The following is a 25,748-nucleotide window of genomic DNA, read 5'->3' as shown; positions in this document are numbered from 1 at the left end:
TATAGAATACTATGCACCTAGAAGTAAACACATACTGTACATTGCCTCCTCACATGCTACTCATTTATAACTAACTTAACGTTCAACCCCTGCTGTGGCAGCCATATTTCGATAAGAGTGAAATGCAAAAACGCCTGTGTACTTTGATTTAGGCACATGTTAAGGCACTGCAGGTGGACAAAATTATTCTGGAGCCCTCCACTACGAGGTGCACTTTAATGAGATCTTGCTTTTGGTCCGCAAACCCCATAATTTCATTAAAATTTAGAACCAATTTAGCCAAAGCGAAGTTTTCTTGCAACTGGCCAATAATGTAAGTGTGGTCTGACAGGTACTAACTGAGGGTAATGTCTTTAATTAGGACCATGATGACGAGCAAGGCTGCGAGTTGGGCTTCTTAATTGTTCATCACAAAGGAAACTACTAAGGAAACCAGCAGAGGAATCAGATGAGCTAGGATGACAGCTGAGGCACGAAAAAGCCACACATGGTGCTGTTAGTGTTTTTTCGGTGCCTTAACTGCTGTTCTCATCTGATTCCTGCACTGGTTTCCTCAGCGACAGGACCATGGAAAACAAAATGAAAAACCAGGCAAGCACTTACCAGGGATGGGGAGATCACGTGGCCATGTTGATCCTGTGGTTAGGAGCAGGGCATCGAACTGGGACATCAGGTCTCCGCTGGCCACGTCTTTGCCCACGTCTGTCGAGGTTTTGAATGTGATGCCTTCCTCGGCCATCAGGTCAACGCGCCTCTTCACGACCTACAAAATGAACCAACTTAATGCGAAGCTTAGTGAATGCATAAATGTGCACATATTACATGAACAGCTTTAATGCAACCCTTTTTACTGCCGAAGCAGTTTTTCTCAAGGTTTGCTGCAGACTTTCAGATGCAACAGAAAATGCATCAATGCCTGACAAGTCGGCAACTGGCTCACTTCAGGTTGAAAACATAGCTGTTTCTAATCTGTTTGCCCCTTTGCCTGGAAATGAATGGTGCTGTAGACGTTTGCTATGCTTTATCTCAGCTCACGAGCAAAGTTCAGGCATAATCTTGGCGGTCTTCTTGAGATTGGTTCTCAGTATGGAGGGATGAAGGCCTAGCCTATGGTTCCGCACAATCAGCTCATAACGTCACTGCAATAGAAAGGTGGCGTCATTTGCCACCGCTACGAAAAAAAAAAAAAGCATGGGGAAACACATCGCATGGTAACAGATAGCACCACCCTCCTATTACACAGAAATCGCTATCTTTTGAGCCAATATGCACTAGTCATTGTCTTTGATTGGCATTGCTTCAGGCAGCATATGCCAGCATATATGTTCTCCTTGCTCATGGATCAACACGCAGACCTGTCAAATCAGTTTTACCCACCAAAGCATTTTTTTCTCTAGGTGTTCCACATACTTCCACTTTACAGAAACTATATCATCACCTGACATGGCTCAACACATGACAGCACACATATGCTGTGGTCGATGGTAGCGTTGTGCTACGTTTCTCCACCGCTTGGACTAATGGTTCCAGGCCATATTTGTCGCCAAAATCCAAAATTTCTCAGAAGTCTGTCTAGAACTTTCATCCTCAATGCATTTTTCTAGTGCAAGGAATGACAAGGACGACAAAAAAACACACGGACAACGCTGGCTCTCAAGTGAATACTTACTGCCCAAAGTGTGAATACCAAAGAGAAATGTGCATGTGGAACAAGAAAAAGAGAAAAAAGAAAGTGAACAAAGCACGACAGGCAAGGCAATCTGTTTATCACTTGCACATATTTTTGAAAAATTCTCTCACATTATCGCTTAAAGGGACTCTCACCAGGTTTTGTCATTTTAAAGAAACAAGTGTAGCATATACATGGTGCGCTGAGGATTGTGTCTGCAAAGTATTACGGTGCTGTGAACCCATGAAAACTGCTGAAATATTAAACCAAATGCTGTGCGCCTTCTTTTCGAGAGAGCCCCACCCCCAGCCAGAGAGTCACACACACAGTCAAAGTGCCTCTTTGTCGTGTGTGTTCTGTCACTCACCAAGACTAATCACCAATGTGGAACGTGCGGCAGTACAAAAAAGGAGAACAAAAAAAAAAGTGAGAGACGGGGCTCAACTGCCTTGGCTTCGGTATGGGAGAAGGCAGGGAAGGAACACCACCTGGGAAAACTATGTCAAGGTAGACAGAGCGAGTGTCTCAATTCACAGTGATGCTTGCCTCCTGACGACATGGTAAAAGGACAGTCGATTTCTTCTATCTCTTCCAATAATTAACTGTTTTGGAAAATTATTTCGGTAAAACATTCCATAAACAGCATTTTACAGCTTCCAGAGCATAACCAAAATTTACACTGGGGCCTGGTGAGGGGCCCTTTGAGGATAGAATTTTGATGGACTAGTGGGCATTTGTTTATTGCTCTCCTGGTACCCTCGATAATTTGACATTTGGTTATTTCTAACCTTTCCTCGGTCCTGCGAAATCCAAATTACTGAGGTTTTACTGTATGCCCTACGCCTTTTGCTACTTCCCTTGACAAGCATGACTTCAGGGGTCCCGTAAGGCAGTTCGCCACATGTGCACACCCATAAATTTTACATGACCACTCACGTCTTTTCCCAGTTTCATGGTAGGTATGCCGTACTGCAACAGGCCGCCGACGCGGTCATTCCTCTCAAAGACGGTGATCTCGTGACCAGCCTGAAAGAGCAAACAAGCAAAACACAATCTTTTCAGTCACCGGGCCCCGCAGGAAAAGGGAAAGAGACAGTTTTAGTACAGCATATGCGCAATTAAGGGCTTTGTGCAAAATATCAAATAGCAAGTAAGTCCCTTTGCTAGCATTCTGATGAAGGCCGAATGCGAGAATGCTTGCGTAACATGCTTTGGGTCCATGTGGTCCACGTGATCACACTTTCAAATATATATAGCGCTCCCCAGTATAGCTTCTCTCACAATCTGTACAAATCAAACAATCATCAAATAGTGGGTCCTTCGTGTCCAAGTGTGGAATACAGCATGCAGGGAACTTTGTGGGATTTGTAAGCATGCTATTTTTGGATTCGGCTTTATGGAATTTGTGGGGGTCTAGTATCTCACAGGAGCACTGACCATCGCGGGTTCTAGCTTAACGAGCCACAGGGCTGCATCAACCATCGCTTTGGTACTCTAGCGTGCCGCTGCGCAAGCGCCCAGGCCGCAAAATGGGGTTACTGAGCGCTACGCACGCAAGAATACACGGTATTGCCCCGAGTTAGCCGAGCCCTTTAATGTCTCCAGCGGTGCCCAACACTGCACAAACGCCTGGTCCCAGGGCGGTGCGGGAACCAAAGGGCTCCCACACCAAGAGAGAAAGTACAGACAGGGGCGCCACTAGCACGTCGCTGCGAGAGCAAAGGCTCCCTGCGACACGCCACTAGAAAAAGTTCCCATGGCTATGCTCCTTGCTCCCGCGATAACCAATGGGCCCACTCGCGAGAGCTTGGGCAATCTCCATCGGCTTGAACCTACAATAGGCGCAGCTCGGCACAGTATGACCACGCATGAGCACTAGGTACCAGTCTTCAGTTTAGCTCCTGGAAAGGATCAGCACAAGGTACACACTCGCTGTATGTGCAAGGACACCATAGGGGAGCTCAAGTACGAGACACAAAGGGGCCGGTGTGCGAGAGGAAAACCTGTATGTACCCAGTGCTCTCCCAGAGCGATCTCCCCCACGCTTGGTCTTACAGCAGCGAGCCACCACCGACAACCGTCGTGAGGGGAAAGGAAAAAGGCATAGGGTCAACAGAACAGGTGAATGCCCGTGCAAATGGGCCAGGGCTTACCTCAATCCCCACAAATTTCTTGAGTTTAGAAAAAGTTTATTTCAACAAGAGGTGATACGAACACTGAGTCACAATCACGGCACAATTCCACGGGGACAATAACATACACAAAAAACGAAGCACTGTATACAGAGCACGTTTTCAAAGTAGTGTCAGAGTCCTCACTCACTAACTGATAACCACATAGACCCACGGAAAGGCATAGTCACACAAACTAATTGTCACATGTAGAAAATGATGTTCAATATATACAGTGTACACAATGGTTCTGTACAATAATGATGTGACAGGGACACTTTACATAATTTTGAAGTGATGCTATGAGATGTCTATATACAAAAATGACCATGTATAGGAGAGCACACACACACAGAAATCACGGGCCCCTACATTCTATGCACATTCAATGAATACTTCTGATGGCCTGGCTACAAGAACCAGGCTGGTTCAAAATGAAGCCTTGCGTATCCATCAGCCACTGACAGGAAACAGCATTACCAATGTCAAAGGAACTCTTCTTCCATAAGGAAGAATAACCTCTCTGACAGAAACGACAGTAGCTCAAAGTAAAGCCTCCCCAGAAGTGGAAACAGAGCGCAGTGATAATGGCCCGCAGCAACTGCCTCGCACCGGTTACGCCATAGACAAAAGGCCCCCGCAGCAATTAAAAGCCTCTCAAAGCAGCCATATGAGCAGCGACCAGATGTAATAAATCTGGTTAACTCCAAGGCCACGGAAACCAGTGTGCATGGCCCTCCAATATACCCTGGCAACGACGCATTGCAGCAGCACATGTTTGTTGGATTTTGAAGGGAGCAATTGGGACACAGCAAAGATGGGACTACACCCCACTGCTCTAGCGTGTTACGAGTTGGAAGCACTTTCCACCCTAGATGCCACATGAAGTCGCATAGGTGGCCAGGCAGAAACGACGCCGTTATCGCATCCCACGACACATTATTGGAATGCGCGCAGTGCGGTGGGGGAACTAGAGGAAGTCGGGTAGTAAAAAAAATATCATCAGCAGTGGCTCATACCACATAAGCAAGCAAAGATGCAATGGCTCATACCCCCGTAAGCAAGCAAAATATGCAATGGCTCACGCCCCCTTAAGGCAGAAGCAAAGTGAAGCAAACAGTGCATACATTCATTGGAATCACCCATGCAACACACACAACAGCATACATTTCAATAAAGAAAAAGCTCAAAACAAGCATCCGAGCCACTAATGAAGCATTGCATACCCCCTTCAGAAGTACACCATGGTCAAGTATGTGTGCCAAGTGAGAAACGAGGTGCGACGTGCGAAGTGGCAGGAGCAAGGCATTCAACCGCAAGTGCCGCTTTTCCCTGGTGAGAGGATGCAATATAAAGCCAAAGAGAAATGTTGTAGGCGTGAGTCTGACCTCGCTATACGAGTGCACAAAGCCACAGCTAAGCATAGAAAACGAGCCGAAAAAGCTGAACTGCAAAAGCAGCAGCCCGATGATGCAAGGCGGCAATGTAGAGTGGAGGCCAAAGCTTGCAGACAATGGCTTGCCACACGTTTACTTCACACTACGGCTCGTTATGTCTTGCAAGCAGTCTGACCCCTCCGCTCACACAACTTAATGCATTACCAAGCGTGCAGGAGGCTTTCATCTCCAAGGAGAGTAACATGCTTACAAACTTTTTTCAATTTCACCCAAATAAATCACTCTCACTCACAGGCACACATTCAATGGATTATTTCTAGCAATGGCTGTCTCCCATTATTAAATATAGAATTGTAGACAATATGACAACCTCGCAGGCCAGCATTCATAGCGATGGTGGACACTAGAATTTGTGCAACAGCTTTCAATTAGATTGGGAATTGCCTCTTTGTAGTAGTCAATTTTAATTCGCAGCATGTCAGGTTTGAACACACCTTGTTAAGTTGAGCAGCTGCAGCCAAACCGGCTGGTCCACCACCCACAATGGCAACTTTCTTGCCTGTACGCTGCGATGGTGGATCAGCATGAATCCAGCCTTGCTCAAAGGCATGGTCGATGATGGCACACTCAATGTTCTTGATGGTCACTGCTGGCTCGTTTATGCCAAGCACACAGGATCCCTGCAGCAAGGAGTACGATAGATAGTTCACTATTGAGAAAATGGAGAGAGCACTGGGATGAAGAAGATTAGACAAACAAGCACTCTCTCACGAGTGAATTCTTCCTGCATACAAGGAAATATACAATTCTGCGTAACATGCGAAATATTGTCCGTACTGCATACTTTTTTTTCTTCTGTGCAGTAAATATCCAGTTCTGAGTGAACATTTGTTTGTGTCACCTTCTTCTCTCATTTTCAGAGTTCTTTAGTTTCTCAATACTGCAGCTAGGAATAAGCAGTGTTCTCTGGAAAAATAAGCTTTTAAACACCATAAATCTGGTTTGCTTGTATGTGAGAACTGTCGCTGTTTAGGCTTGTTGGCTCGATACCACGATGAATCGCAGTACAAAAAGCATGAACAGACCATAGAAAAGCGACAACGGACAAGCACTAACAATGACAGCACTCATCTGACATCTCTTTTCTTGTCTCCATCCATTTTTCTCCATTATAATTTGCCATCTTGTGTATGAACATAAAGGATTCAAAATTAGTTTTGCACCAGTTCCTACTTCAAGGTGAAATTTGGGGCCTATATTACGGAAAGAAGGAAAAACTAGGCTAGAGCTCAGCACTGCTAACTCTATTATAAGTATGCTATATAGCACACTTAGAGTGCAACGATCGCGACATCTTGACAGCTGCCAACAAGTACGTCACAGGTGATCTTCTACACTGTATGTTTCTATACCACGCATCTCTTTTGCAATTTTGTGCACACTGTGATACGCTCGCGTATGCTCAACACACCCGAACTTTCTGTCGGATATCTCCAAAGTAAGTGAAGTGTTATAAATAAATGCATGACCGATGGTGGGATCGAACTTCTGTCTTCCACCAGCCCAGCAACCCAGTGCTCTAACCCAGTGGTTTTCAAACTTTTCCAGTATGTGAATCCTTTTGGTATTACACCACCAAAGTGATGGTGTGATGATCATTCAATCATCGTCTTTTCAGCTTCGTGATCTGACTCTTGTCATACTGTCATCGCCACGTCTTGAACTCCGACCCAGTGGTCCCAGTTTTCTAATAGCTTGGGCAACTGGGCAACTAGGTACAGTGCAGTCCACTTATAACGATATCGAGAAAGACGAAAAATATGATCGTTATAACCAATGATCGCTATATCTGGACTGCAGTTATCAAAAAAAAAAAAAATTTTTTAAACGCGTTTGCGCTCTTTACCTTTGCAGCTCTGAACTCGAATTCGCTACTTGCTCTAAAGAATAGATGATGTATACAGTAGGCCGTGAAAAACAAGCTTTATTTCTAGCGCCAATGACCGTGTCAAGGATTAGGCGCGCCGAAATAGTCCGAAATCTGCACTTGCTTTTGTGGCAGCTTCAGCTTCACAACCGCGGTGTGCATGGATTCCAGCTGCTGCGCAAACACTGGCGGCAATCCTTTAGCATGCATAAAATCAATTAAGGAGTCGATCGACGACAGTGCACTTTGCGTGGACATCGTGGTCGGGGTCAAGGAGCCACTGTCGATCTCGTTGTCACTGTCGCTGATGCCGTCGCCACCGTCGCACAACTTTGCGTCTGTCGAGACAGCACATCTTCGGCGATCACATCGTCGGTGACCTCATCGCAGAACGAGGCAGCACTGTCTGCAGTCAAAAACTCCTCCTTCGACACACCACCTGTGTCACCAGTAGGAACGAGCTCCCAGAGCTCGGTTATGTCAGCGACTTCCACCGGGTCGGTCTCAGCGGGTTGGGGAAGTTCGTCCTTACGCACAAAGCCCGCCTTCTTGAAGCAATTGGTGATGAACCACTGGTAAAGCACCTCTTCAACATCAGCGTACAAAGGGTCTCTAACCCCTTTTCCGCTGATCGGAATGGCCGCTGATAGCTCCTGCCTTCACAATCGCGGTGCTCCCGGTTTTCAAGATGGTTGATATCGTTAACTGGACGAGCTCATACTTCTTCACGAGGGCGCTCACCTTGAAGCCGCATCGAGAGTCCTGCAAAATATCCATCTTCGTGTCAAGCGACACAGCTTTGCACTTTGTCGGCGCCATCTTCGAACTGGGTTGAACCGTTGGTTGCACGCTGCTTCGGTGGCGTCAGCCTGCTATCGCGAGAGAGACGCGGGACGGGCGCCACCGCGCCGCTTTGCTTGTCGCTTCTTTTTTTCTTTCTCTCTCTTTCGAAGTGACTGTGGCCGACGCGCATGAAGCAGCTAGCGGCATCTTGTGGCGCGCTGCACCAACGTTGGCTGCGCCTACTCGTGCGCGGGCGGGGCGAGACGCGCTGCGCGGTAATGGTGGCAGATACGAACTTACGGAGGTAAACATCGCCTTGTCTCGACGTTGTTCGTTTCAGGGAACTAAGCAATGCAAACGTTACGATTATTTGGCACGAAAAACGCCGTCCAGACTGCAAAACTTTGATCGTTACATCCGATATGCGGTGAATAACCTATCGTTATAAATGTTTTTTTTCCCCATAGACCTAATGCATAAAATGACACTCTCATGTCGACCCATCGTTATAACCGATATATCGTTGTATGTGGTATCGTTATAAGTGGACTGCACTGTACATGTCCCGGGTCGTGATGCCGTCGTGGTTGTTGCATTCCAGCTTTGTCATCCGACTACCCTCATGCAGTCATTTTACAGCGAAGCTGTATATGACTAGGACCCCAGGATTTCTTGTCTCCACCGAAAGACGCTTCAACCAATCCCAGCGGAAGGCGCGCACTGTGTGAGCCGCTGGGTTCCTTGCAGCGCCACCAGATGACGCTCGTCTCTGTGCATCCTCGCCTCTGATTTAGGTACCACTGGCCTCCTTGAAGCCGTTGGGTTCAGCGGGAGTAGTGGTAAAGCAAACATGTCCACAATAGACATTAGTAAGAGGCGATTGGAGGATTGGTGGAAGAAAAGTAGGGAAACGATAAAACACGGAGACGTACAAACGCACAGTTCGCAATAGGGGATCAGAAAATTTGGGCGTGGTAGTTCATAGTGTTTTTTTTTTTTTGTTCTTTTTTCATTGTTTAACCTAGGTAGGACATTAGGCAGTATAATAGCTAGAGCTTGGTGGCGCAACCCACTGCCCCGTTCCAAAGGGGACGCTCATAACATCCATCCATCCATCCATCCATCCATCCATCCATCCATCCATCCATCCATTCATCCATCCATCCACGGCACTGGCAGCGCAGGCCATGTAGGTGAAAGAAAAAAAAAATTAACAAGAAAACTTGCCTTCGCACATAGCGTTCGCGGCAAGCGTTTCCCAGTAAAGATGACGGTTGCATAAAGTGCAGTTGCCAGGAAGTGGCAACCGTAGCATACGAAGCAGGGAGTGATGTCAGTACACTTTCATGTGTAAAAGAAGCACCCACTTAGCAACTGATTTCATTTATGTTGTGGTAGTGCTTTGGAAAGGTTGCGCATAGTTAGGACTACCAAAGAACAGCACGAACACGATGAGCAGTGACAGGAACAGGAACGTCAATATGCCCAATGGCATCGTGCTAAGGCTCGGCAGGACACAGTTCAAGGCTACCTCACATTGGTCAATCGGCTCAGGTGATACGACAGTTTCGCTGGCCAACCACCTTCACAGCGTGGGTTGGAGCCCAATTTTTTTTTAGAGCATAGCTCCTAGGCACCGTTCCTGCGGTGAGTATCAGCATAACTGAGTGAACGAGCACAGCGAAGGATGAAAGAGTGAACCTGGAGCATAGCGGCGGATGAAAGAAGGCGATAGCAAAGAGTGCAAAGAGGAAAGTGGAGCAGGAGGGCATGGTAAGAGCATGAGAAGAAAAGCGCAGTCCTGCGCAAGACAGACTGCATCGACGATGGCTATGAGATGGTGCCAGAGTATCGCACGTTGTCTGGGAGGCCTGTCTGTGGCAGCTGCTGTGAATCGTGCCCACACGTTACCCACGCAATGCCTTTCATGATCTCCCGATTAGCAAGCCAGTCGCACGACACTTGGCAGCATTTGCAACATACCACACAAGACGGATTGTCCGTGCCTACCAACATATCATGAAATGAACCCACGTATAGAGCTGTACTCAAATTTCGCATTAGAAAGTATCGTAACTGCCGGTGAATTTTTTTTCTTGTCATTGTCATCAATTCGGCAACATCATCCCATTGTTGCCACCCCATCATTGTCATACCACCTCTGTCATTCTATCAACGTCAATCTTTATCCACCATTGCATTATAATCATACTGCCGTCATTGAATCGTGATTGTGCTGCCCTTGCCATGCTGTCATCATCGGACAGTCACTACCACATCTCCATTGTTAGACCTCGTCATGATGCAGTCACTGGCGTGCCAGCATCATCACTCCAGCTACATCATCCGACTCTCCACATGCCGTCGTTGTCAAGCCATCGTCTTCATAGAGGTTTCAGGATCACACCATTGTCATCACACTCTCATCGTCATCCCATTGTCCTCACGCCGTTGTCTTGCCATTGTCGTCATTGCATCGTCGTCATACAGTCCTCTTTGTGCATTCCTCATCATACCATTGTCGTCATGCCATTGTCATCACGCTGTCATTTCACCATCGTTATCACTTAAGCATTGTCAACCAATTGTCATGCCGTAGTCGTCATACCACCTTCGTCAATTCATCAATGTCATTCCTTGTTCATCATTTTATCGTTATCCTACTGTCACCATCCAACATGATTACAGTTGTAATCTCAGTGTCCTCATGTCTTCAGTGTCATGTTGCTGTCATTATATCATCACCATACCTTAAAAATCGACATCTCATTGTCATCACGCCTTTGTTGTTCCATCAATATTGTTTGTTCTTTGTTAATTTATTGTCACTGCATCAGTGTCATAGAGTTGTAGTCATGCCTTCCTGCTCATTGGTGACCTTGGCAAGTGAGTGCTATAGCAAAGTGGGACGATATTGGAGTATGGGGCATAAGCCACTACACAATTACCACTACGTGTGTCTAATAATGTGATTTCGGTAATACAGTCTTGTCGCTACATTGCTCGATTGGTATTCAAATTACTGTTGAAAATCATTGTGAGTCAAGTTCTGCTGCGATTTTTTAAAACATACTGGAAGGAAGTATGGGGTTGGGTTAGGTTCAAGGATTCGATTTGACCACAACTGCCAGACACTACGGACCGCAGGAAGATTGATGCCGAGAGGTGGAAAAAGATGTTCCTGGTTTTAACAGAGCACAAAGAGAAGCAGAAATGTTCATAACAGATTATACAGGTGTAGGTGGAGGAGGGAAGCCGCAAATATTTTCGGTGTTGCTCAGAACAAGTTCAGGCACCTACCTACTTCGGCATGAGACATGTCTACTTCAATGTGAAACATGTCTACACAGGCAGTGAACCGAGTCGCAGCGGCATATGGTGAAATGACCACCGATCTGATAATGCAAGCATTCGGAAAGGGCAACATCTCGACGATGCTGCATGTTTTTTTTTCTCATTTGAATTGAGGTTTTCGTTCGACTTACATTGAGGACACTTTTCTTTTCTTTTCGACCTTACAATTTTCAGGGGTAGTCTTAGAATCGAGGCCGGCATAAATTCGAATAAATACAGTAAGCATTATAGTCATCTTTCTTTGTTCAAAAGGATCATGTGTGCATGTGTTCAACCTTGAGTTTACTGTAGGGAACCGAAATAGCAATGGCAATTTATGAAGTGCACTCAAAAATTGTTATAATGAAGTTGAACGATAAGCCGAAATTACTTCGTCATATCCATTACTTCATTATACTGACTACTGCCCTTACTGCAGTATATGTCCAATGGTGTGCATGACTTTGAACATGCATAGGAGGCTACGGTTCCATGTACTGTGGAACTGCTACGCTGCTGCATATGTGATGAAAATTCAATAAAAATACAGCGAAAGACTTTCTGGCGTGTGTAACATGCGACTTTTAGTACATGACGCGACAGCCATTACAATAGCATCCTTATGTTCCAGTGTGATGGGTTTTTGCTTCCGCTTTCCACTTTGCTCACTGATATTGTCATGAAACTGGCAAAACAGCAACCTGGTCGAAGGGAACAGCTAGCTTGCCATTATGCGAACGAAGTCCGTCAGGTTGGAGCAGTACATGGCACACAACACGGTGCACCAACTATGTACGCAGCTGGGGCGGTATTCTCTGGCGACCTCCATAATTTTCGGAGATAGTTTCACTTTCGTGAAGTTTCGAAAACTCGTCGAAGTACATGGCTGACAGAGGTCGGCACAGCACTAGAAGCACGAACGTATACGCTGATGCATTCAGCCCTTGAAAGTGAAACTACCATGATCTGCCGCTTTCACGTCACCATGCAGCTCCGCTGTGTGAGCGTGTCGGCTTGGCTTCGCTGGCTCATGCCTGTTTCACGCAATCTTGGAGGTCATGCTTAGCTGCATCAGCATGGCACGATGGACCGCAGTGAGGGAGGTAAGTGGAGGCACTGGTTTTTAGCACACTGCATGCAAGCATCATTGATTTGTGGTTCCGTGCAGATAGGCAGGGCCTTTGAGATGGTGATCGCGGAGGCTGCGCCTAGCTTCGCTAGCTACGCGCCGCCGCTAGACAGATGCAACAAGCAAGAAGTGCTGTTTGTGCAAGGCTACCACATGTATGGCGGCGACTGCGTATTCAACGCCGCAATATTGAACTGCCATGCCGAACGAATGCGAAACCCAGCAGAAAGCAATTAGTTTGGTGCACAACAGTCAGTATTTTTTATTTCAGAGACAAATCTAGTTCGTTATATCTATTGGAAGAGTAATCTAACTTTGTCAAGATGTAGCTTTAAATACATGAATCTCTATGGGGATATAAAGGGGAATTGCAAATTTAATTTACTTCATTATGGCCCACCTCATAACGAGGTTCAAGTATAGTAGAACAGCACAAAAATTTATGCAGAAGCATGTCAAATGAAGAGTCAAACCAAAACTTTGACTGTAACCACTTAATAGTGTGAGCAAAAATGGTGACGAAAAGTAAACTTGGCATAATAAACACTCACACACTGCTCACATCAAAAACGCACTCGTACTATTGTTGTTTAAGCACCCAAACCCTGAGTTTGCCCACTCTTCAGTTGGCACTTTGTATCCTACAAAGTTTGGTCTCATAATAGAAAAGAAAGTGGACAAGGTGAAGCTGAACAGTGCACTTTCTTGCATTTCTGCATCCCTGAGCATTTGTGGCATTAGTGCAATGCAGACCCCAAAGCTGAATTTTTAAAATTATGGCATGTTTAGAATCTGGCTGCACAACAATTGAGGACATCGCACTTTGAAATTGGAATGAGCAAGATGTGTACCAATTACTTTTCCCTTTTCACTCACTCACAATTTAGCAGGACAATGCTGCCTAAAGCTGAGCTACATCTCATGTCAGTGCTCATGTTTTAAATTGCTACTGCTACGATATCACCTCACTCTTGCAAAATCTAAATTCTACCTAGGTGCTGGCAGAGTCGGGAAACTGAGACGAGACAAATCATCACCGTAACAGCAAGGTGGAATCCATAAAAGCAGCGCGAGTACCGCCTGAATTGGGACACCTGGCCACCTTAGGCACTAGCAACTGCAATTACTCCTTCCTTGTATGTTCGGTTCAAGCAGAATTTAATTCAAATCAACATCCATACTCACCTCGCACGGAGCTGGACATACTCGGCCAGTGAACTCTGGGAAGTTGTTTGTTTGCAGCAGTTGGGCCAGGGCCTCCTTCCAGTCTTGCTGCACAGGGAAAGGAGAGGAAGTGTGGAGAAGAGTAGGTGTAGTCATTGTACGGAGTAGCCACTGAACTTTGAACGGTCTTGCAAATGGTAAAAGACTTGTTTACATATAGCCTGCTCATGGAAAGTGCCCTAAGTCCAGTACGGTTCTGGAAATATATTAGTAAAGTGTTTTTGCAAATGACAGCTAGCCAGTAGATAGGAAGTTCATAAGAGCCACGGCACTTCTGGAAACAGTTAAAGCGTTTAAATAGGCAATAACAAATGTGCTGCAAGTTCCGTCAAGTCTAGGACAGTTCTGAAATCAGCAAAAATCTTGTAACTGGTCTACATGATGACTGCGCTGAAAGCGGGAGTGTTGACTCTGCCACTAACAAATACTTGTCCAAGCAGCTCAAGGATGGGTAAGGCTCCCTTGTTGATCTTTCCTTTGCCTCCCACCCCCCTCTTCACAACCTCACCCTGCCACTAAGTGGCCAAGCCTTTCTGGAGCTGCAGAGTTAAGTACTGGAAGCAGTGAAAGCGATCTTATAGACAATATGGCCTTTATTTAAAGTGGACAGTGCCGCTGAATCAAAGTTACTTTTGGAAACAAATTCTTTTTGCAGATTATAATAGCCTATTGCAAACCAGTTCTTCGGAAGCCCGTACAACATGCAATAGCCTATATGTGGGAAACCGAAGTCAACAGTGGCGTGTGTGTGTGTGCCAACACATGATTCCATGAGATAACAACAGGAAAAAGTAAATGACATGGACCCCTACTCATGCAATGGTAGGTCTCTAATTTTATTGGCAGCAATAATTTTATTGGCAGGAATAATTTTATTGGCAGCAATAATTTTATTGGCAGCAATAATTTTATTGGCAGCAATAATTTTATTGGTAGTAAATTGGCAGCACTGCTGCACGCATTCAAGGAGACATGTGCTTATGCAATCACTATTTCAGCTAATGATGGGTATGTCCATCAGGGGAGCTGTTCTTTCACTTCTATACAGTTGACTTTCATCGATTCGAGCATGAAGGGACCAGCAAATTTGATCGAATTATTCATTGGATCCAATTTAACAAGATGCAGAAAAAATGCCGGAACATGCTGCTGATTCATTTGGCAATATTTTCCTAATTCTCACATGCCCCAGAATCAAACACGCACCCACTTGCTATGTGTCCAAAGTAAAAAACTAACATATAAATTACATTAAGGCTCCTAAACAAGGCAGAGGTCTAACGCACAACTGATTATTCTCCAAGAAAAATAGACGGTGGTCCAATACGCATTTTTTAGTCTGCTTTGCCACAGTACATCCGTATTATGCGGTAAAGCTCACAAACCCCCGCAACGGCGGTTTTGGAATTGAGTCCTCTGGCCCCATGTTAAAAAATAAGAAAGAAGAAAATACATGTCTTAGAATCAGATAAATACTGTAATCAGACATTGTGAGCCTCAGTTATCACTTTAAAATCCTACTAGGGCAGGCCAAAAATAGGTGTTTTCGATAGGGGATGACGTGTGATGAATGCATTCACTAGATGCTGCCAGTAAAGGGGACGCTTATGGGGTTACCCTAGCGGGTCAGGTGCGTCCATGCTGACTGGTCATGTTCGAATTATCTGAAGAAAGCCAATTTTAGGATCGAAGCACAATTGACTAGCACATCTGTACCAATTATCTGAGAAAGAAAGAAAGTACTGCATTTGATGCTTTATTTTCAGATTCTCACTGACTGGAGTACACCTAGAGTGGCCCAACTTACTTTCTCCAAAGCGAAGTTTGGAGGTGACAGACACTTAAATTTCTGCTGTATGAGACAGCTATGTATCAATTTCACAGCTCTTCATTAGGCAAAATAGACCACAAGATATGATCACAATGCATAATAAGATAGCTAATATGAGGCAGTGGAGTGCACAGAACAGCACTGGAATGAATGTGCACAACACTAGAGCGTCTCAGAATTGTGCCTCTCACCCGGAAGACGAGGTCATTCCACTTGGGGATGATGTTGCCCAGGGGGCAGCCATGAGATGACTGGCAGAATGGAACACCACACTCCATGCACCTGTGGATGTCATTTGTGTAGCATACTTGACTTCCCCACATTTATAAAGCTCTGCCTTTATATTAAGGCTTGTAGAAGAGCTAATCTATCTTTCATATATATCCGAGTAAATTGCACTACACAGGTTAGTGGAAAACAAGACAAAACGGCAGACGGAATGATGCTTCCAATACATGTCTTGTTCCATCTACCATTAGTTTTGCTTTCCAGTAACCTGTGTAGAGCAGCTTACTTGAACCTGCCTCTCTATATGTGCTTAGTCCGGCCCTCGTTCTTTCAGAGCACAGCTCTTAGGCGGCCGTTCCTTGACTGAGCGTCAGGGTAACTGCGCGAACGAGCTCATGCCACTGCTCGCATGTTCGTCATCGTCATCTTGCACAGCTGGCTCCAATGCCACTCATCATGCCAGCGTTCCCACACTGCCCCTCCCTCTATGAAGGTGCTGATAGCCAGCCGGTGCGGTGATTTTGGTCACAAATTATTTGCCTCAATATATGGTGAAATGAAAACACGCATAAAGCTGCATTAAATTTTGTATTAGGGAGTATGGTAATCATGTGACATTTCATTTTTGTTCACTACAGTCAAACCTTGACATAATGAACATGGATGTAACAAAATATAGCCTATAACAAAGTAATCCTAAAATATTTACAATTAATATCGCCATGTGATAACCACATGCTTATAAAAAATATAGAATATGAGGAAGGTGCTTTCGTATTGAATTTGACTTTGCTAAAACAAGGTTCGACTGTATCCAGAATCATTGCATCAAAATATCAACTAGCCTGCATTCTAAAAAAAATGATAACGAAGTTTTGCATTGCAAAGCCACAGTCAATCTACAAAACACACCACGATGGGAGCTCCAGATGAACGCTGGCCCTTCGGTTTCGTTTAGCATTCGCAAAACTTTGTAGACAAGCATTTGGTTCCATTGTGTGGCACAGAGATCCTACTCCTAAAGGGCGATTGTGCTTTATTAACTTGTTTTACGAACTGGCATCGAAATATGTATGTATCTGGCGTAGTTTTGTTTACCCTTATAACTTCACTGTAGCATAGTAGCATTGCTTATAAGTTAATGTGTATATTTGCTTTTGTTAAAGTCTTTGGACTTCCTTTACATTGGAGTCACCTGTTGGTGCCTCTTTGGGATTAATTTTACTACGGAACTGCTTACAAATCAAAACATTAAACACGCTTGTTTAAAAAAATATGTTTGCATTTGAATTTTTTAAGTGCTTCACAAATGCTACGAATGTCGATGATACATTTATACAAAGAATATATGCAGAAACCTAAGGCAACTACACAGTTCGTGTAAGAAAGCTAGTTTTTGTGGGCTGATGCCAAAGCACAAAGCTGAAACCATAACAGCCACCACTAGGAATTCCAAGAGCACAAAAGATGGTAACGAGGTCTGTTTGTTCAAAGATTCCCACCTGGCAGCCTGTACGCGGATGTTCTTGCGGACTCCTTGCCGATTGTAGATCTCCTTCCAGTCCTGCATACGCTGCATTGCTGGCCGATACGGCTCCGTCTCACGCTTGTACTTCATGAAGCCCCTGCACCATAATGCAACATGCAGGGGTATTGTGGCGACGATATCCTTGTCTAAATAGAGCAATTACAGTCCTGACAGAACGAAACTGTCGCTAGCCATGATGAACGGGCCTTCTGTCGAGCACTTTACTGGTGCCACGTACCACATGTGGCACTGATGTCAAGGGGGACATAAATATTTCAAAAACAGCAACTGTAGTAACAATTTTTGCAAGGTGAACAATTCATGGCGTATTAAGTACTATTCCTCTTGATCAAGAAAGTGTAATACAACAGTTGTTTATTTCGCTGCAAGAAGCAAGTGCAGTAGAATCTCAGTAAATTTAAATTGCTTGAAGTGGAATTGCCACTTAGCGCTTTCGGGGTCGATTTTTTTCGCCATATGCAACCACCCAGGGTCGATTTTTTTTTATTGCAGATTCCAATTCTTCCGAGGGACCTATTTAGAAAAAAAATTACCATAATTCTTCTAGGGTGGTCGTAAAGTGAGAAAAAAATATTTTGCGTTGGTATATATATATATTGTTTATTTATGAATAACAACAATAAAAAAAGGAAATAAACTTAGAAGAATTAAAAATTTGATGCATTGTTGTGCACATAGTTCAAGGCTTAGAAAATGTGCACACGAGAATATTTCGCAAGTGTCAAATGTTCCTGCTCTTACAATAATATTTACGTCTCTAGAGTAATCTAACTGCGTAGGTGAGCGCACTCAAGAAAACTGTGTGGTTGTGTGCCCGTCGAAAAAGCAAAACATGTCACAATCTTCCACTGATCTTCATCTTATTGACACGTGTACTTATCTTTATCGGGCGACCAGGTTTCGCCGCTTAACAACTGTAACCGCGCAGCGCGGAACGCGCCTGCAGTTTCTGGAAAGTTATCGATGCTTCTACCCGGCTTTCTGTTGTCGCCGAACCTTGTGTTATCTGATGTCATCGCGTAACGCGAATGGTGTAGAACTTTGTGGAAGGCACGCGGGTCCGAATGATTAGTCTGGAACATTCGACGACTGCTCTATAAAAGCCCACGCGCTTGACCCGCTGATAAGATTTTTCGACGATCGCCGAGCGTGTTCGCCGCTATCGTTGTGCTATAAGTGTAGCCTGTTTTGTGGGCACAGGTTCGCCCAATAAAAGTTTGTTTTGTCGTTCACAGTATTGCTACTGTGTTATTCAACGTCACCACCACGTGACATCTGGTGGAGGTGCGTGTGCGTTCATGTACCGGACGCCCCCGACAAACCGTGATCCAAGCCCGGACCTCAAAGACAGCACCAACGTAGTCCCGGATCATCGAGCAAGCCGCCGTCTTCAACAACTGCCCCCGGAGCACGGACTTTTGCCTGAAACCAGGAAGATCACCACCAAGTCCACCCCAATGGCAGCCCCAGCATCTCCCATCGTGCTGCAGCAGCCTAGGGAGCCTCCGACGTTCCGCGGTTCAACGTTCGAGGACCCGGAAAGCTGGCTTGAGACATACGAGAGGGTCGCTGCTTTTAACAACTGGAACAGCGACGACAAACTGCGACATGTCTTCTTCGCATTGGAAGACGCTGCCAGGACGTGGTTCGAGAACCGAGAAGCCACCTTGACGACCTGGGAGCTGTTCCGAAGCGGCTTCCTGCAGACATTCGCAAGCGTCGTACGCCGAGAACGAGCCCAAGCGCTATTAGAAACCCGGGTGCAACTACCAAATGAGACCACCGCGATTTTTACAGAAGAAATGAGCCGCCTATTCCGCCACGCCGATCCGGAAATGTCCGAGGAAAAGAAAGTCCGCCTACTCATGCGTGGTGTGAAGGAGGAACTTTTTGCCGGGATGGTACGAAGCCCACCGAAGACCGTCGACGAGTTTCTTCGCGAGGCCACCAGCATCGAGAAGACACTCGAGATGCGAAACCGGCAATTCGACCGCCGCACGAACGCGACAAACTACGCCGGAGTTCAGTCACTGGCCACCGACGACCTACGCGAGACTATCCGAGCTGTCGTGCGGGAGGAGCTACAAAAGCTGTTCCCATCAGCACAGCCTCAAGTGGCTTCGATTGCCGATGCCGTGCGTGAGGAACTCCAACAACAACTTGGAGTAGCCCCTGAATCGCCGCAGCCTGAGCCGCAAGCGATGACCTACGCCGCCGTCGCACGCCGTCAAGGTCCCCCTCCGCGACCGCGCCAGGGCCCTGTCACACCGCAATTCCGTCGTCCGCCGCCGCCGCCGCCGCCAGCACGACCACCCGTCGCCCAGCGCAGCTACCCGAGGAAGACAGACGTTTGGCGCGCTCCTGACCACCGCCCGCTCTGCTACCACTGCGGGGAAGCCGGCCATGTGTACCGCCGATGCCCATACCGGGAGATGGGACTGCGAGGTTTCGCCGTTAACGCGCCGCGGCCACAGATTGGCGAACGACCTCGCGATATCGCCGACTACCTCGCCGCCACTCAGTGGAGCCCTCGACGAGCTTCCCGTTCGCCGTCACCAGGCCGCTACCTGTCGCCGCAGCGCCGACCATACACTGGCCCAGCCCGCGGCCGGTCCGTCAGCCCATATCCGGAAAACTAAAAGCAGCAACCGATGGAGGTGCGGTTGCTGTTCGTCGAACTGACGAAGATCCTCCGCCGCCGACGAAGACGACGAAGCAACCATCTCGACGACCTAATGACGACACGCCGCTGTCCCGACGAAGTCAGAAAGCCAAGACTACACCGACGAAAGACGACTTGACGACGCGACGTTCAAGCTTCAGTTCAACACGACGCAGCCGTGATCCGACGCCAAGACCCAACTGCAACGCCAGACAAAGAACCACCGACCTCGACGTGCTTCTCGACGGCCACGCAGTTACCGCCTTAGTGGACACAGGGGCTGATTACTCCGTCATGAGTGGACACATCGCCGCCCAGTTGAAGAAGGTTAAGACTGCATGGGAAGGCCCTCAAATTCGCACCGCAGGAGGACACCTCATCACGCCGACTGGAATCTGCACGGCAAGAATAACCATTCATGACCGGACTTACCCTGCCACTTTCGTTATCCTCCAACAGTGTTCACGAGACGTCATTCTCGGTATGGACTTCCTGAACCAACACGGCGCAATCATCGACCTGAAGTCACAGTCAATAACGCTGTCGGAAGATAAAGCGATACCGCCGGAAAGCCCTCATAGTCACCACGCCTTGAGTGTGCTTGAAGATCAAGTGAGCATCCCGCCTCGCTCCAGCATTGTTATTTTGGTCGGCACCGAAACACCCGCTGACGTAGAAGGCGTGATCGAAGGCGACCAACGTCTACTGCTCGACCGTGAAATTTGCGTCGCAAGAGGGATCGCTCGACTGCACGGAGGAAACACGAAAGTGTTGCTGACAAACTTCAGCAAGGAGTTCAAGCACATCAACAAGGGCACGACGATCGCATACATCGAGGAAATTGTGGAAACCAGCGATGCCTTTGTCCTCTCGGATTCTGTCGCATCTACCCCGACGACCGTAGTTCTCGAGCCAGACTTCGACATAAGTCCAAGTCTCCCCGTGATTAAGCAACAACAGCTCAGAAGTCTGCTTCGACGATACAAAGGCTGCTTTTCGACGTCATCGAGGATTCGACAAACACCAGTCGCAAAGCATCGCATAATAACCGAAGAATGCGCTCGACCACTACGCCAGAGCCCTTACCGAGTTTCGACGCGGGAACGTGAAGCTATAAGAGAACAAGTCGACGAAATGCTGCGCGACGACATCATCCAGCCGTCGAAAAGCCCGTGGGCATCCCCTGTTGTCCTGGTAAAGAAAAAGGACGGAACCCTACGTTTCTGTGTCGATTATCGTCGACTGAACAAGATCACGAAGAAGGATGTATACCCCCTCCCACGGATAGACGACGCATTAGATCGGCTCTGCAACGCTAAATACTTCTCGTCGATGGACCTCAAGTCTGGCTATTGGCAAATTGAAGTCGACGAAAGAGATCGCGAAAAGACCGCCTTCATCACCCCAGACGGCCTATACGAGTTCAAGGTTATGCCATTTGGACTGTGCTCGGCGCCAGCAACGTTCCAGCGCGTGATGGACACGGTTTTAGCAGGATTGAAGTGGCAGACCTGTCTCGTTTACTTGGATGACGTCGTTGTCTTCGCCGAAAATTTCGACGATCACCTTAGGCGGCTTGCAACAGTACTCGAGGCCATCAAGTCATCAGGGCTCACTCTGAAGCCAGAAAAGTGCCGCTTCGCTTACGATGAGCTTCTGTTCCTAGGCCACGTCATCAGCAAGTCTGGTGTCCGCCCCGACCCGCAGAAGACAGCTGCCATCGCAAAGTTCCCGCAGCCCACCGACAAGAAGGCAGTGCGTAGATTTCTTGGCATGTGTGCCTACTACAGGCGATTTGTCAAGGACTTTTCACGCATCGCTGAGCCGCTGACACAGCTAACTAAATGTGACATCGAGTTCAAGTGGGAAACGCCGCAGGCCGACGCATTTGAAGAACTCAAACGACGCATGCAGTCGCCGCCCGTACTTGCGCACTTCGACGAGCTCGCCGATACCGAAATCCACACTGACGCCAGTAGCCTAGGCCTCGGTGCCGTCCTAGTCCAGAGAAAAGATGGACATGAACACGTGATAGCTTACGCTAGCCGGTCGTTGTCAAAAGCGGAAGGCAATTATTCCACAACGGAAAAGGAATGCCTCACCATCGTTTGGGCTACAGCGAAATTTCGCCCCTACCTATATGGCAGGCCATTCAGAGTGGTCAGCGACCATCACGCGTTGTGTTGGCTAGCTAACTTAAAGGACCCTTCAGGACGGCTGGCACGGTGGAGCCTCAGACTACAAGAATACGACATCACTGTAACATACAAGTCCGGTCGAAAACACTCAGATGCCGATTGCCTATCACGCGCCCCCATTGACCCGCCGCCGCAAGATAATGAGGATGACGACGCCTTCCTTGGAATAATAAGCGCGGAAGACTTCGCTGACCAACAACGAGGGGACCCGGAGCTAAAAGCCCTTGTCGAGTATTTGGAAGGGCACACCGACGTTGTCCCTAGGGCATTTAAGCGTGGATTATCTTCGTTCACGCTTCAAAACAACCTACTCGTGAAGAAAAACTTTTCACCAGTCCGCGCCAACTACCTTCTTGTTGTTCCGTCGGCGCTGCGTCCAGAAGTACTGCACGCCTTACACGACGATCCAACTGCTGGGCACCTCGGATTCTCCCGGACGCTGTCGAGGATACATGAAAGGTATTACTGGCCGCGTCTTACCGCCGACGTCGCCCGTTACGTCAAGACATGCCGAGACTGTCAACGACGCAAGACACCACCGACAAGGCCAGCAGGGTTACTACAGCCGATCGAACCTCCTCGTCGACCATTCGAGCAGATTGGGATGGATTTGTTGGGGCCGTTTCCGACGTCAACATCCGGGAATAAGTGGATCGTCGTGGCGACGGACTATCTGACCCGCTTCGCTGAAACAAAAGCTCTACCGAAAGGCAGCGCAGCCGAGGTGGCGAAATTTTTCGTCGAGAACATCCTGCTGCGACATGGCGCCCCAGAGGTCCTCATCACCGACAGAGGAACGGCTTTTACAGCAGAGCTCACCCAAGCCATTCTGCAATATAGCCAGACAAGCCACAGGAGGACAACTGCCTACCATCCGCAAACTAATGGTCTCACGGAGCGCCTGAATAAGACCCTCGCCGACATGCTAGCGATGTACGTCGACGTTGAGCACAAGACGTGGGACGCGGTCCTGCCGTATGTAACCTTCGCTTACAACACGGCGGTGCAAGAAACAACACAGATCACGCCGTTTAAGCTGGTTTACGGCAGGAACCCGACGACGACGCTTGACGTCATGCTGCCGCACGTAACTGCCGAAGAGAATGTTGACGTCGCTAGCTATCTCCAGCGCGCCGAAGAAGCCCGACAGCTCGCCCGCCTGCGAATCAAGAGCCAGCAGAGGACCGACAGCCGACACTACAACCTCCGACGACGCTTCGTCGAGTACCAGCCTGGCGACCGTGTTTGGGTCTGGACACCGATACGCCGACGAGGACTCAGTGAAAAACTACTCCGACGCTATTTCGGACCCTACAAGGTCATCCGACGCATTGGCGCTTTGGACTATGAGGTCGTGCCAGACGGCATTTCGCATTCACAGCGGCGCCGCGCACGATCTGAAGTGGTCCACGTGGTGCGCCTTAAACCCTTTTACGGACGCTGACGAACTTCGTAATGTTTGTTCTTTTCTTTGCTACGAGTGCTTTTGTTTACTACCTTCGTTTGTTTGCAGCATCGGGTCGATGCTTTTTAAGAGGGGGGTATTGACACGTGTACTTATCTTTATCGGGCGACCAGGTTTCGCCGCTTAACAACTGTAACCGCGCAGCGCGGAACGCGCCTGCAGTTTCTGGAAAGTTATCGATGCTTCTACCCGGCTTTCTGTTGTCGCCGAACCTTGTGTTATCTGATGTCATCGCGTAACGCGAATGGTGTAGAACTTTGTGGAAGGCACGCGGGTCCGAATGATTAGTCTGGAACATTCGACGACTGCTCTATAAAAGCCCACGCGCTTGACCCGCTGATCAGATTTTTCGACGATCGCCGAGCGTGTTCGCCGCTATCGTTGTGCTATAAGTGTAGCCTGTTTTGTGGGCACAGGTTCGCCCAATAAAAGTTTGTTTTGTCGTTCACAGTATTGCTACTGTGTTATTCAACGTCACCACCACGTGACATTATCGTCCACCAGAGGCAATTAGTTTTCGCGAGTCTCCAAAAGAAAAAGAAGAAGGAAATGCATGCACGGCGGCATCCTTGCTATGCGCACCTCTGTAAGCACTAAACGAGCGAGAAACAGGCGGTCACCCTTTGAGCGATTAGTAACGAGATAGCCATCAGTTCTGCGAGTGCAAGAAGCTGAAACCGGCCGCGAAATAAAACCCAAGCCGCTGCCCGCCCGCGCACGCGCCAGTGCGCGAGCGGTAATATTAGACACGCCGGAGCAAACTAGCTCTAAAACAAACCATGCAACAAAAACCGAGAGAGGGAGGTGCGAGAAAAAAAAATTCCCTGTATTCCTACATCGCGGCACCACATGCCAGGAAAGAAAAAGTTTGGAAATTGGCGCGCTTTTTAAACATACAGACGGTGCCGTAAATATAGGGCATCAACCATTTCGGACTTGTTCGCGGCGCCGTATATTTACATCATTGACCCTGAAAGGGTTAAAGAGAACAGCCTCTAATTGGTTTATCTTGTATTTGGGTAGTGCAAAGAAAATTTTGTTAATCAGAACCAAAATTTTCGCACCTGTCTATAAATGGAACCACAGAAGCAAGCTATGAAGAAAATTTTCAGAAAGAGGCAGGACCTGAAATATAATTTTTGCTACGTTTGTCTTCTATCCAGAAAGCCAACCTTAAAAAGCAGTGGCAAAGGCTCAAGCAGGCAAAAATGTTATTGATTTTACAGACCTGGACAGCTCCGAGACCTCACCACTCACCTCATAGGCAAGTGGGGAGGCCATAGGTAGCCCATGACATAGGTCGCCTCGTAGGTGACCAACGTAAGGACAACTGAAATTTTGGACTCCCTACAATTCGTTGGTCAATAATTCGCACTCCTTCTACATCAATGTGTATTATTTTGCCACCAATAGGAGCAGTAAGAGCTATGTTGTTTAAACGTCGCTGGCACCTCCTCAAAACTGAAACTAGCATTGCGCAGTTAATCCAGTAGCCATCAACCACATCCAAACAATGGGAAAAGCTAGCTGCTACATTCACTATTAAAGGAAAGCTGAAACGGTTTTCAATTTCTATGAATTGCTGGGATTGGGAAGAACAGACCTAATAATTTACGGTTCCGAAATTTTTTTCTTCGTTTTGTTAATATAAGGGGCCGAAATCGCTTTCTAAATCACCCCCGCGGACACGCCCCCATCGCTTCCCGGAGCGCCGGGTGAGGTGGTTGCCAGAGGAGAGAACTGGCGAGAGTGACGTCATTCGCAGGGACCGAGCTGCCGGACCGGCGTGCTGGCATGTGCTGGCATGCCTCTTTCCGTCCTGCGCTTTACTGAACGACGCTACGAGAGATCTGCCGCCACCGCCGCTCACGTTTGTTTTCTTTTGCGATTTTCGTAAACTGTTCTTTCGTGAAGCGGCCCGTCGCGGCAGCTTCACGTGCATGCTCGCGCGAGCAGACGCCGCTGGCACGCTTTGAAGCATAGACGGAAACGCGCGCAGTAATAAATTTTGGTGACCGGACTTCGTGCGTAGCTTCCACAGCGTTGCACCTGAGGTATGAGATGGAGTATAGGCTTGCCTAGTGACATTCGACGTACAGTTGCAGTTATCGTGTTTACCACACAGCGGTGCTAAAACTTACTAATATCTCTATGTCAACACTATCATGCAGCACGTATACCG

The 25,748-nt window shown here is 47.4% G+C and overlaps 1 protein-coding gene across 1 annotated transcript in view; it reads right to left on the bottom strand.

Annotated features, from left to right (window-relative positions):
* Window positions 1–25,748, bottom strand: part of LOC126523642 (uncharacterized) — a 265,996-nt gene that overhangs the window by 22,180 nt on the left and 218,068 nt on the right. The window contains exons 35-40 of the mRNA XM_050172240.3: window positions 17,195–17,317; window positions 15,656–15,746; window positions 13,595–13,681; window positions 5,732–5,917; window positions 2,606–2,695; window positions 604–763 (exon numbers count right to left, since the gene is read on the bottom strand). Of these exons, the coding sequence (XP_050028197.1) occupies window positions 604–763; window positions 2,606–2,695; window positions 5,732–5,917; window positions 13,595–13,681; window positions 15,656–15,746; window positions 17,195–17,317 (737 nt within the window). The remainder of the gene's footprint in view (window positions 1–603; window positions 764–2,605; window positions 2,696–5,731; window positions 5,918–13,594; window positions 13,682–15,655; window positions 15,747–17,194; window positions 17,318–25,748) is intronic.

This window comes from Dermacentor andersoni, chromosome 6 (genome assembly GCF_023375885.2).
Source record: "Dermacentor andersoni chromosome 6, qqDerAnde1_hic_scaffold, whole genome shotgun sequence".
Classification (NCBI taxonomy): domain Eukaryota; kingdom Metazoa; phylum Arthropoda; class Arachnida; order Ixodida; family Ixodidae; genus Dermacentor; species Dermacentor andersoni.
The sequence above is the reverse complement of the archived record's forward strand: the minus strand, read 5'-3'. Positions and strand labels throughout refer to the sequence as shown.